Raw genomic sequence first — 14,869 nt, forward strand, 5'->3', positions numbered from 1 at the left:
TGTTACATCATGTACATAAACGCAATAATATCATTTTACAGGGTTAATATTAATCAAGTTTTAGTATTTGGGGAAAACTGAATGAAATAGAAAGTTGAAGTGGTACAGTTTGAGTTTAGATGGTAGAATAATCCTGTCAGTAATCCTTTGTTCCAGCAAGGAGAACCACAGGCTTTACCTAACATTAGATTGACAATGACCATAAATAACTAGAGGATGTTTGCACAAAGTTATGCAGAACCAAAACATGATCAAAATCAGGGATATCAAATTCTGGTCATGAGGGCCTCACTCCTGCAGGTTTTTGAGGTTAGGTGAGTTGGGGCAGGGAAGCACCCAAAACCTGTAGGACAGTAGCACCTGAGGACCAGGTTCTTCAAAATTGTGTAGATTGGGGGGCCAGGCAAAGTCACAGACCAGGAAAAGTGTTCCACATGTAATTGACACTTTTTTATTTTTTAAGTAAAGGGTCTAGATCAGGCATCTCCAACTCCGGTCCTCGTGAGCTACTGTTCTGCAGGTTTTGGATTCTACCCTGATGCAACATACCTGACTCAAATCACTGGGTCATTAACTGGCTTGTGCAGAGGTGTGTTGTAGTAGGACACATCTAAAACCTGCAGGATCCAGATCACAAGGACTGGATTTTAGGAAATTATTAATTGATTATTGGACATCTAATCTGATAATGGGCCAGTAAATGTAGACAATGATCTTTAAAATATCATATTTTAGAATTGCATGTAGACACGTCATATAGGATTATTACAGTAATCTGATTACTCCTAGGTATCTGGTTTTGATGGTCATGTAAAAGGCTCAGTGTTTTCTAAAGAATAGTTATCTGAGAATGTCTTTAATATTCATGGTGTTGTTACATAAACATCTGTAAATGAATCAATATTGAATCAGATTTAATCAAAATCCAATCAAATCAGGTTTTTGTGAATTGAATTGAATCAGGAAGTTAGTGGTGATACCAGCCCTAAAAGTAACGCACATGTGTAAAAACAAACTGCTAATGACATTATTTTTCAGCAATAATTGTTTACTTAAAGAAACACTAGGAACGTTGACAAATTTTCACACTATGGCACCCCAGGAAGACGGCTGATTCAGCATCCATCTTGCATCCTGTGTCTTCTCTGAGTTCTTTCCAGCCAGTAAAAGTCAGTCCTGTGTTGACTCTTTTGTTATCCCATGCTCTGTCCCATTTTCTCTTTCTTTTCCCCTCTCCCTGTCATAACATCTTCCCCTGTTTCTTTGCTGAATCAGCCATGTTGCACATTTAAAACGGCCAGCATGTTGATATCCAGTTGCTGTCATGCTTACAGCTAAACGCAGCTGTAACGTCCAGGAGGCAAAACTTGTGAAGTGTGGTTTCTTGGCCTCAGGATGCTACTCTGCAGCGATGCCTCCAGGAACGTGCATGATGAAGGTCACTGTGCCTTCAAACAAGTCTGGAACTTTTAAGGTCAGAAAGTTATATAGTGCTATTTGTGGAGGATCTTGCATTATATGGCTTTACTTAAGTTTTATCAGTGTTTCTTCAGTATTAATAGCTGTTCAAGTTTGTTTGAATCAGAATTTATAACTTCTACAAACTCTTCATTAATTAAACAGGCACATATTATCACCCACAAATAAGTTGATGCTGTATAAATGCTGCTTTATAATCATGATTCATAAAAATATTTATTAAATAATTAAAAACATGAAACTATAAATTAGACCTCCATTATTTTATCAGTTTAAACTTGCATCTTATTCATTCTGCATCACATTGTCTCCTTTTCCAGCTAATGTGGCTTAAAAGGAATGATTGACATTAAAGGATGTGTTGAGAAACACTGCCCCCTAAAGGATGAAATCAGAATGCATCTGTCTCTCTTGTGGTTTATTTGTTGTTTCTCTCGTTATCAGCAGGTGAATAACTGTTACTGTCTGCAGCAGAGAAGGTTTTTGTTCTAGCTGGAGGGTTTTTCCATCACTGGCAGCACAGAAATACACACCGCTGTCCACAGACTGTCTCAGCTTTGGAATAACCAGAGATGACAGACTGCTGCCATGACCAGTCACATTAAAGGAGCTTTTGAATGGATCTTCAACGACTTTAGTGTCAAAACGGGCATAACCAACCAGAACCATATCAGTTTTCCCAGGAGACTGTTTGTACCACTGGATCAGATCAAAATTATTGTTTGAATGGTTGCAGTTTATCTGGATCTCTTCTCCAGGATCTTCGATCACAGCGATGGGAGTCTGATAAACGCTGTTTTTAGAGAGTTCTGCAAATGAAAAGAGAGACAAACAGTTTGAAAGCTGAGACTAAACTGAACTGTGGAGGATCTCTTGTGTTTTGCTTAATGTTACCTGTTAAACAGAGCGGCAGAACTGCTGAGAGAACAAAGAGTTGGATCATGATCCCAGTGCAGAAGAAAACAAAACTATGATGATGAGAAAACTGAACAGAGCTGCCTGGATGTAAAGGAGGAGGAGGGATCAGCATCACGGGGCATCACATTTCATCAGTGGATGTGTACAGCATCTTGCTGTGTGGGTTAACACAGGAAGAGGTTTTAAAGCTGAGATCTCTGCTGATTTGTTACATGCAGGTGTGTTTTTCTTCAGTGTTGGATTATCAGAGGGTTTTTGTACAGATGAGACAGTAACTGAGTCACTGTGGCTGCTAGCTGCACAGTAATAAATGCTGCTGTCTTATGTGTCGAGTTTCTGCACTTGAAGCTCAGATTTCTTTGAACCGTCTCCACTCAGACTGAAATGTTTGTTGAATTCATCCTGAAGGGTTGGGCTGGATAACACGATGTATCCAATCAGTTTAAGAGCAGAGTCATTCATCAGCTTCTGGTACCACAACGTTGTGGTGAAAGAAGCGATTGAATGGCTGCAGCTGATTGTTGCAGAACCCTGAGGACTTCCCAATATTGATGGTGGATCCTGATGGACTTTGTTGCTCAGCGAAACATCTGTCATGTGAGATAAAAATACATTAAGAAAAGAGAAATTTTCATTTAGCTTAATGAGTTCAGTTTGATCTCAAACCTACAGGAGAAGCAGAGAAGCAGAAGAACGATCCTGCTGAAGTTTCTGATCATGTCTTTATCTTGGTCTTCGTCTCTGCAGTGACTGACAGGAAGAACATTAGTTATGAGTTCAGCTCAGAGAGGAGGAGACAGAAACTGGGATCATTTCAGGAAACATCTGCTTGTTCTCATCCTCTGATTTATATTTTCATAGAAGTAAGTCTCTACATACATTAACTACATACTTGATGTGACATGGATATACCAGACACATTGCAGACTGAGTCATGTTTACGTTTAACATGTCAAATATCTGCATCAGGAAACACACACTGATGTCACCTCCTCCATTATTCTTCATAGTAGAAGATCTTCAGCTTCAGTCTGGAGATTTTAGCCTGTAGAAATACTCAAAGTCACTCCCACTGAGATCACATTTACAGTGCATCAGAACAAACTCACCCCTTTAGGTCAGATGAACTTCATCACAACCCAAAATATACCGTTTTTGGAAATAAAAATATTTCTCTACAAGATTTTTTGCACCAGTCAATTACAGAACACAGTACAGCAGTGGAAACTTTACAAACACAATCAGAAATACTAATGATGAAAAATGAGGACATGATTTGATATAGAAGCTAATAAAACAATGGACTCTACGATAAAGTGACATGAGCATGTTGTTATATCTGTTAGATGATGTCACAGCACATTCAACAAATCTAATGATAAAGTCTCCAGAACCAGAGCTCCACCTACAGATAATTAGAGACATTAACATCTTTAATTCTCTGTGAGAGCAGCTTTTGGGTTTTTGTGCAGCTCTTTAAACCACCTGCATCACTGTGTTTACTCACAGCACAGAAATACACTCCGCTGTCTTCAGGCTCCAGCTTCTTTACTGTCAGAGATCCAGTCAGAGCATTTTTCTTCTCTGCTGGGAATTTCTCCTCACTGAAGCCGTTTGTATATTTATGTGGAGAATTTTCTACAGTAAAAACTATTTCCTTCATTCCTTCTCCTGGCAGCTGTTGATACCAGTACATCTGGTAGTAAGAAGCATCCTTGTGGTTACAGTTCATTGTTGCAGACTGGCCCTCGTTCATCCACAGCAGAGGAGTCTGGTTGACATCAGTCCCATCAGTTAAACCTGCAGGAGTGAAAAATCACATCATGTTACAGATCCTCCAACAACTCCTCTGTATGCAGATGAACAATATAAAACTATTAGCATCAGTTAAAAGCTAAAGCAGCAGCTTCTCCTTTCAGTGCTCAGCATCATCATGGACATAAAGTACCTCCAATACAGAGCAGAGCTGCAGAGAGTTTGATCAGAGCAACTGTGATCATGATTGAGTTGTAAGAAGACTGAACTCAGAGACCACAGACACTGTCAGTGTGTGTGATGGGAGCTCTGATATCCCAACACAGAGATGAAGACTTGTATCTGGGAGTGTCACATGACTGTGTGGTTGTAGCTGAGGTTCCCTGTAGAGGCAGTAGAGCAGATACATGCAGAGGTTTTTGTTCAGCTTCCACACGTGTTTGTATCACTGTGCTTACTCACAGCACAGAAATATAAGCCTTTATCTTCTGGCTGCAGCTTCTTTACTGTGAATGTTCCCCTCTCAGCTTCAGTCTTGGTGGCTGAGAATTTCTCTCCACTGAAATCTCCAAAGTCATGTTTTTTATTTGCTGTAGATGTGAAAACAATTAGTTCCATAGTTTTTCCTGGTAGCTGTCTGTACCAGTACATCTGGTAGTGATTAGCATCCTTCGTGTGGTTACAGAATATTGTTGCATCTTCACCCTTCTTCCCCCACAGTATGGGGGTCTGGTTAACATCACTTCCATCAGTCAGACCTGTGTGGACAACAGTCAAAGTTACCATCAGTTAACATTTTGATAATTTATAGTTTCACAGATGTTTTTTTTTTTATTTTATCTTCTAGTCGTTAAATTCATTCTGCTGATGTTCCAGATGTTTACCTTTCATCCAGAGTACAAACACCAACAAGCTGAGGAGACCATGTCTGATAGCAGTCATGTTCTAAAACTAATTAAAAGCTCAGTTATCTATCAGTGTAGTTCCACAGAGATGAAGAGATGCAGGAAGGTGTGTCAGTGCGGGGTGTGATGTTCTCTGATCATGTGGACCAATCAGAAGGTCACATTTGTTACATGTGATGATGAACTGAAGTAAACACAGCTGAAAATCTGGAGGATCATTTTTTATGTGACACAATAATCATGTGACAGAAATTTGACCATTTTAGTTTTTCATATATGCAACATTAGCAAAATAAATAAAATAAATTAAACAGTTTCCTGTCATCATGTCAACACCTGATCATGTGGTTAGATTATGTATAAGAAAAGAAAAACTAATCAAAACCATAAACTATAACAACAACCAGATAATAAACAATTATCCTGAAAAAAAAAACTAATTTATTTCTTTTTCATTGTTTCTGTATTGATCCTTTATTGATTTGTTTGGTTGGTTAACATCATTTTATTTTAGCTAAAACTGAAGCTTTTAATGATCTGACGTCCAGAACAGAAAGTCAGACGATGTGAGCAGGCCTTGTTATAAGACATTCATGTTCTGTTCCACTCTCAGGCTGTGTTACAGATTTATTATACAGCTGCAGGTGTGTGTGTGCTGTGATCTTAATACCTTTGATTCTTCTCTATCATTGATGCAGTGGTCCTGGAGCTCCCCCTGCAGGACCTCACTCTACATTATTTCTGATTTTAAAGCTGAGCTACTGAACTTTGAGCAGATTTTCTCAGTGAGGTTGCCCCTAACTGCAATTAATTAGTTCTTCTGTGTTGCATCCTTTCTCTTCTCTGAGATCTCTCCAGCCAGTAAAAGCCAGTTTGATGTTGACTCTAATCTCTCGCTCTGTCTTTCTCTTCCTCGTTTCCTCTGATAATGTCCTCCTTCATTTCTTTGATAAATCAGTCCCAGTGTTCAAAAGAACTGGTGTGTTGATATCTAGTTGCTAGCGTGTGATGTGGAGTGTAAAGCAAAATTCAGCTGTAATGATTTAAAAAGTGTTGTGAATTTCAGTTTCTCGGCCTCAGGACACTGCAGAGCAACGATGGCTCCAGGAATAAAAGTCACTGTGTCATCAAAATGAGTCAGAAACATATTTTAAGGTCAGAAATGTACATAGTGCTGCTTTAATCAGAAACAGAGAAAAGCCTGTTTGATCATGTTGGAAAGACTCATGTAGAGAAATATCTGATGAAATGAATGGAAAATGACAAGATATGAAGGGAAATTCTATTTTCTTAAATACAGAAACATTTCCTAACTTTTTAAATTTGGGGGAAAAAATTCCCAAATTGTATAATTTAATTAACTAGCAATTCTTTTTATTTCCTTTTTTTTGTATTTTTTTTTATCTCAGTGACTTCTTTCTCTTTCTTTTCATATTTTAATTTTAGTAAAACTGTAAGTTTTACTAAAATTTGCCATGTCTTATGTTTCTAAATGTTCTCTTCATGCATCATGAACGACTTACATTGTAAGTTATAAGTCTTAGAACTTTGTCAAAATGTGTTAAAATTTCTTAAATTCCCTAAAACAAATGTGTTCAGGAAATTAATTAAAGCTTTTAATGTTTTCAGGGTAATTTCGATGCTGAATGAACATAGTGCGTTTATAGCCTGCTCTCAATGTTTATGGTCATGTCTACTGATGTTTATCTTTCCTCTGAAATCATCATCATGATTTTCACTTTCTTCATTATTTCTCTGCTCAGTTTTCCTGAAACTTCAGAGAATTTTGTTATTTTATTCACCAGTTTTCTTCAACACTGAATTTAAGTTTGTGAATGACAGACTGCTGCCTCGTTGGATACCATGAAGCTGTCAGTTGAACAAAATCTAATAATAAACTAAATAAGCAAGATGCTGTAGCTGTCACCATCTATTTTATCTATAATTCAAAGACATTTTACTTAAAATTAATGTTCAGAGAAATGAAACTCTGAGTGGTGTGTTGCAGGTTTATCCAGCAGATGGCAGCCTGACATCTGACCAGCTGCTTACTCTCATGTCTGGGCATGTGCAGCCTCCACTCAGCAGCAGATGGAGTCTCCAAATCAGTCAGATTTACAAGAGCCTTATGCCCATAAAGCTTCCCATGGCAAAGCAAATTTGTTCAGCACAACACAGCAGCCAGACCTTCATTCTGCTGGACAGGACAAGTTTAAGAAAAAAGAAAAAGAAAGAAAAAATAAGTCAAAATCCCTTTTACATTATTTGTGAGCTGACAGTTTTACTAAACATGTGATCATCTTCTAAGAGACATTTGTTGATCAAAGTAAGTTTTCACAGAACAGAGAATTTTTTATTTAAATTATTTTTATTGACTCCAACACCAGTAGGTTGTAAAAAGTTTGGGTCAGTTATTTATTAAACACATCATTTATATAATATCTTCTTTAAGAATAAAATTTATTCATCATTGTGGGTAATTACAACAAAGTTAGGTTGGTACACAATAGTTGGCATCTGCACATTTAAGCATTAAATAAGTTAAGGTTTCACTATAGTGTATGAAATATTTCATTATGATATACAAGAGGTTTAGTATGTGTGAATGACTTAAATTTCACATGCGTCTGTGAGAGGGTAATTCTGAATAATATCTCAAACAGCCCCTCATAGTTATTTTCCTGATCTGATCGGGCATCTTTAACATTCTCTGATGGTGTTTTATGGTAGAAAAGTGTTTCAGATTCCACTTCAGCTGCAGCATTCAGATGGCAGGGTCAAAGTTTGGAGGAAATAACCAGGCTTGTACAAATTTCAGAATTGAATTGAGAATTTTGCCTCAATTTCAATTCATTTCTTGAATTTGAATTTACAATCTAAACAGGAATCAGAACTGTAATTCAAATTCAAAATACAAGAAGTAGAGTTATAATTCCATAAAATTCAAGGAAATCCATGATACATAACTGAGGTATGTTTAACAAAGCAGCTTTACAGTATATATTATATATGAGTACAAGATGAAGTCCATACAGAGATGATTCTATGGACTTTATGTACACAATACATCATAATAGTAAATAGGCTTTTTATATACTCTAAACAACAGATCATTGAAATTGTAAAAATTTCTTAATTGTGGAAAATGATTTATTATCATGAATCTTGAGATCATGTGAAAGCAAAGTAGTCTTGGAGGCAGTAGTGTAGTGTGTGTTTTACATAAAATCTTTAGACTGGGTTCGGTGGATCGGATGAAAAATGTCTCTAGAGGAGAGCGTCTGGTATTGAATATAGGTTATTCATTAGTTTAACTCTGTTGTTCTCTAACTAGTAAAAATTGTATAATTGTTAGTGTTTTCCTAAATATTTTTCTTTTACAGTGTTTTGGCAACCTTACTAAAGTTTTATTTGTTTATTTCTTGTTATTCTACTTGTTTATTTTTTCTCCTTTTTTATTGTGACCGTTATTATTTTTGTTATACCCCTCTGTTCATTTAACATTGAAAAATGTTATTTAAAAAACTGTATGTATACTGTATCGTGTGTTTATGTACACTAAAGTGAGAATAGCACCTCTATAATATGAGCTGCAAAAGTAAAAATACAAACACCACCAATAATTTTAATGATCTTTGATGGAAAAGACAGCAAACACTGTGTGCACAATTAGGCAAGGGAGTATTTTAAACATATCATTTCCATGCATATTCTCCAAGTCCAAGTTGTATAAACTTGAATGCTTACTGGATATAAATAAATCAGGTGATGTGTATTTGTCTAATGAGGGAGGTTATGACCTAAGGAGATCAACATCCTACATTAAGGTGTGCATAATTATTAGGCAGCTTCTTTTCCTCAGACACAATGGGCCAAAAAAAGAGATTTAACTGACTCTGAAAAGTCAAAAATTGTAAAAAGTCTTTCAGAGAGATGCAGCACTCCTGAAGTGATCACAGAACCATCAAACATTTTGTTGCAAGTAGTCAATAGTGTCGCAAGAAATGTGCTGAGGGAAAAAAGACAAAATTAAAATGCAAAAGATTTGAGAAGAGTTAAACATGAAGCTACCAGGAACCCATTATCCTCCAGCGCTGTCATATTCTAGAACTGCAATCTACCTGGAGTGTCCAAACGCACAAGGTGTTCAGTGCTCAGAGACATGGCCACGGTAAGGAAGGCTGAAACCCAACCACCACTGAACAAGATACATAAGTTCAAACGACAAGACTGGGCTAAGAAATATCCGAAGACAGATTTGTCTGAATCTTTCAGGAGGTCTGTGATTTTTATGCAGGTCAATGCATTGAAGTACTCCACTGCATGGCTAGCCAGTAAAGGCCTTAAAGGTGAAAAATTAATGACATGGCTCCCTTCCTCATCTGACATAAACCCTATTGAGAACTTGTAGGCCCTTCCTAAACAGGAGATTTACAGAGAAGGAAAACAGTACACCATTCTGAACAGTGTCTGGGAGGCTGTGGTTGCTGCTGCACAAAAGGTTGCTCGTCAACAGATCAAGAAACTGACAGACTCCATGAATGGAAGGCTTATGACCAGTAATGAGAAGAAAGGTGGCTATACTGTACAAAGGTTCTATTTTTTTAAATGTCAGAAATGTTTATTTGTAAAATTTGAATTGTTATTCTGACGTAAACAGATGAAAATAAACAAAACACACTGAGATAATCCAATACACACAAGCAGAAGAACCAATAATCTTAATTTTCTCAAAGCAAAAAGGTGACAAATGACCCTTCGTTTCATAAAGCTTCTAGTTTACAACACAAACAAGTTCACTGATGGGAGAAACAGTACCAGATATGCACCATCACCATGTAGTCCAAATACTTGTCATCACCTTTCCTTAAACGCATCAGAGGGGCCGCATGTGAAATCAAATACATTTGGCCAGTAGGAGGAAGCTGCATACACAGAGGGAACTTGCAAACTCCACACAGGTTCTTTCCATAAACCCACTTGTTGCTAATATATCAGAATTATAAAAATAAGAAAAAATAAGTATGTACATTATATTGGATTTTATTGAGTGTCTTTCTGCTGGGAGCAGTGCTGGTTTCCAGTCTAACTACTGCAGGAATCAAGGACCTGCAATAGCTCCTTTACACTTGGTCCGGACCACTGTAATGAGTGGTCCCTGCCACTAGTCGATGGTACGGACCACTGTAATGAGCGGTCCGTGATACTAGTCGATGGTCCAGACCACTGTAATGAGTGGTCCCTGCCACTAGTCGATGGTACGGACCACTGTAATGAGCGGTCCCTGCCACTAGTCGATGGTACGGACCACTGTAATGAGCGGTCCCTGATACTAGTCGATGGTCCAGACCACTGTAATGAGCGGTCTCTGCCACTAGTCGATGGTACGGACCACTGTAATGAGTGGTCCCTGCCACTAGTCGATGGTCCAGACCACTATAATGAGTGGTCCCTGCCACTAGTCGATGGTACGGACCACTGTAATGAGTGGTCCCTGCCACTAGTCGATGGTCCAGACCACTATAATGAGTGGTCCCTGCCACTAGTCGATGGTCCAGACCACTATAATGAGTGGTCCCTGCCACTAGTCGATGGTACGGACCACTGTAATGAGCGGTCCCTGATACTAGTCGATGGTCCAGACCACTGTAATGAGCGGTCTCTGCTACTAGTCGATGGTACGGACCACTGTAATGAGTGGTCCCTGCCACTAGTCGATGGTCCAGACCACTATAATGAGTGGTCCCTGCCACTAGTCGATGGTACGGACCACTGTAATGAGTGGTCTCTGCCACTATGAGACATTTAAATCAGTGATAGCTACATACTATACATTGCCGATACAAATATAAGAAAGGTTAATTTTATTTTATTATCATTTTTTAATTTATTTAATTTATTATTTTTTTACATTTTTATGGAAGAACAAAACTCATCATACATAAAATGACATTTGGTAAAATAATATGAAAAATTAAGTATTAGTGCATTAGATTTTGTGTCATTGGTAGGTACCATTAAAATTAATTTGTTAAAAGCTCTTTTTTCACAGATTTTCACACCTTTCTCCCCATGCTTCCACTTTATGGAATAATAGAGTAAGACCATTAAGACATTTAAATACCAGTAAGAGAACCTTAAAATTGATCCTGAAACACACGGGGAGCCAATGCAGTGATTCTAAAACCGGTGTAATGTGGGCCCGCCCTCTGGTCTTCATCAGCACACGAGCAGCTGAGTTCTGTAGAAGTTGTAGAGGTGCAATACTCTTTTTGGGAAGACCAGAGAGCAGGGCATTACAATAGTCAATACGACTGTTGATAAAAGCATGCATGAGCATCTCCATGTTGGCCCGAGAGAGAATGGGGCGGGCTCTGGCTATGTTTTTTAGGTGATAAAATCCATGTTTAATATGTGGAATAAAACCAAGCTCAGAGTCAAAAATAACGCCCAGGTTTTTTACTTGTGTAATTTAGCTAAGAGTTTCTCTCTCTGAGCCTCAGGACCAATGATTAAAACTTCAGTCTTGTCCTGGTTAAGCTGTAAAAAGTTTTCTGCCATCCAGAATAATGTGGTCTACTGTGTCAAAGGCTGCACTAAGATCCAGTAGCACCAAGACTGAGAGGTTCTGTGAGTCACAGTTAATCCTAAAATCATTTAAAACCTTCAGCAGAGCAGCCTCTGTGCTGTGGTTCACTCTAAATCCAGACTGATATATCTCAAGGATATTTCTACTATTTAAAAAATCATTAAGCTGAATAAAAACCAGTTTTTCTAAATTTTTACTTAAAATGGTAAGTTGGATACAGGTCTATAGTTATTAAGATCATTACAATCCAAATTGCTTTTCTTCAGAAGGGGCCTCACCACCGCCGTTTTAAAGGCCGCAGGGAAAACGCCCATCTGAAGAGAGCAATTTATCATGCATAAAAGCTTGCCTTTAAAAAATCCATAAAATGATTTAAAAAGTGAAGTGGGAATTGGGTCTAAAAGACATGTGGTGGGTTTTACTGTGGAGAAAACTTTATCAAGGATCTCAGCATTAACCAGGACAAAACTGTCCAGTGTTTCCTCGGGTAAAACCAAGCACACAGATGTGTTCGTGTTCTGGTTGGATAAAATACCACATCTGAGAGCACTGATTTTACCTCTGAAGTGGTCTGCAAACTGCTCACAGAGAGAGTCTGTTGGGGTTCCCTGGGAGCTGTTAAAGTCAGGGTTACATAGGTGATCGATTTACATACCATCTGTAAAACTTTCTGCTGGGATCTCAAAATTAACCAAATGCTAATTAATAAAATGTATTTATTTGTAATAACAGGTAGAAGTCATATTAATGGACACGTTCACATAACTATGCAAGGTTATAGTCAGCTAATTTTGATCTTTGGTCCCTGGGCAAGTAGTCTTTTTCCATTGTCATGATGTTTATTATCTACACATTCAGCAACTCTACCCGGAGAGTCGGAGTGCTCTGATGAGCCCCTAGTGGAGCCCTCTGGTACCAAGTGCAGTAAACAAGCAAATAGATAAAAAGTTCGACTCCTAACAGAGCTGTTTGCTTAGGGGAACGCAAGGTTAAAAAGCAAGAATATTCTTGGGCTTAGTCTCCATTGGACATGCCTATTGAAATAAAGATAAAATTAAATTAAATTAAAGAAAAATAATAAATAATATAATTAATAAATAATAAAATAAAGAATTTTTTTAATTCACCAAGAGTTAGAAAAAAAACATTTTATGATTGAAAAAAGTTCCATTTATTAAAAAAAAAATAATGAAAAATAATTACATCAAGAATAATAATGAAAATTAAGTTGAGATTTTTTTTATGTCAATTTGGAAAAAGCAAATCACAATCTTATGGTAAATTGTTATTTCAGAAAAACAATTTTTTAAAAAGTTTCCAAGGTAAAGGGGGTGTTTTCTAAAGAAATGAAACCAGCTCGAACTAAAAGAACCGATTCTGACGGAGCTTTAAAACACATGATGATCTGGGATCAGCCAGTCTTTGTTATCAGAGGTTAATCTGATCTGTTTACATTTAAATTCTGAATTCTGAAGACCTCCTTGGCTGTGTCCGAATGTCCACCCTACTCCCTAACCCCTCGTTCACTACATAGGGCTGTACTATATAGCACACTACATAGTGACTCATTCTCTTGGCGATTCCGACACGAAGCTACCTATTTTTTTCATCGCCGCAAATCACGTGACTACCGCCGTCACCACGGCAACCACAACCCACGTCAAGATGTCATTCCAAATCCAATCCAAAGTTGTGTGTAAATATTTTTATTTTTATTCCTTATGTTGGATTTTATTCTTTGTTTGTTTTCTTATAGGTAATTTCGCGCAGCTCAATTTTTTCACCTCCTTGCGCCATGTTGAGCTTCTGCCCGCAATGCATTGTGGTCTATGTTGGCCTGTCTAGTGACCATCGATGCTCATTACTTTTCAAGATGCATTGTGGGTAATTTTGAGTGCCCTACTTTTTTCTCTCTGGACATTCGGACACCCCTACCTATATAGGGCACTATATAGGGAGTAGGGTGCACGTTCAGACACAGCCCCAACCTGCCTCATGTTGCCTAGCAACAAGGAGAATTGCTGACCATTCCTTAGTTGTGTTAGAATCTTTGTGACATCACTTTGAGGACAGAACACAGGTCATAAAAATTGTCATGACAACGTGATGTAGTCCCACCCCTATATAAAGGTCAGATTTTAAGCTCACCTCTTTGTGGGATTATCTTGCGTGGAGTAAAGTTGTTCGAAGCATCTGAATTGATTTTCATATCTTTTCAAGATTGTTTGGTACACGACAGAAACTTGTAGAACGTTATAACATTGAATATCGTTTTGAGAAAGATTGTATTTCTCAAGTTTAAGTAAAGATTTCAACGGATCATTGGACATTGTGTTGGGAAATATCAAATTTCTCAATTTTTCCAAAGAGTTTGACGGATCTTTGCTCTTCAACGTGTTGAGAAATATTAAATTTCTCAACTTTTTCAAGGACTTCAACGAATCTTTGGACACTGTTGGGAAATATTAAATTTCTCAACTTTTTCAAGGACTTCAACGAATCTTTGGACACTGTTGGGAAATATTAAATTTCTCAACTTTTTCAAGGACTTTAACGAATCTTTGGACACTGTGTTGGGAAATATCAAATTTCTCAACTTTTCAAAGGATTTTGGACATTTTTTTGGAAACATCAAGTAGTCTGACTCCAAGAAAACACAAATGGAGGAAAACAAGGCCCTGACAGGAAAACTCTGGAGTGATATTATTGACGAGGAATTGGGTTTGCCTGAAGACGTTGATCCAGCGTCTTTTATCTTCACCTTCAATAGTGAAGAAACTAAAATGGAGCCCATAATCCAACGAAAGACTCCAGATCACGACACTGAACATGTCGCCCTTAATAAGGAGATTTACAAAACCTGGACTACCCCATCCACATCTTCAAAGGACGTGCAGGTTGGTGGCCAGGATTCGACAACTCAGAAATCACAGAGCGTTCAGGGTTGTAATCGCTCCCAGACACCTTTGACTTCCGGTCGACATGAAGAAACGCAAAAGTTTTCATGTTTCCAGGGCCCTGCTCAGAAAGAAGCTCAGAGATCTGGCTATGTCCAGGAGCAGTCTTATCAACAGACTCCTGGTAACTCTGCGTATATTCATTCACAAGACATCAGGAATAATGGGACACGATCCCAAACATCTGCTGACTGTGCAGCCAACATCCCACAGAGAGAACGCAGGTTCCAAAATCCTGCAAATAATGGTCAGAGATCACCATCACA

General features: G+C 38.0%; 1 gene segment (V, D, J or C); it reads right to left on the reverse strand.

Annotated features, from left to right (window-relative positions):
- Positions 1 to 3,749: 3,749 nt before the first annotated feature.
- Positions 3,750 to 4,527, reverse strand: LOC121631650. The segment is given in 3 exon segments: positions 3,750 to 3,802; positions 3,901 to 4,197; positions 4,346 to 4,527. Coding segments are annotated over 3 exon segments (402 nt in total).
- Positions 4,528 to 14,869: the final 10,342 nt, after the last annotated feature.

The sequence above is a fragment of the Melanotaenia boesemani genome, chromosome 20, assembly GCF_017639745.1.
Source record: "Melanotaenia boesemani isolate fMelBoe1 chromosome 20, fMelBoe1.pri, whole genome shotgun sequence".
NCBI lineage: Eukaryota > Metazoa > Chordata > Actinopteri > Atheriniformes > Melanotaeniidae > Melanotaenia > Melanotaenia boesemani.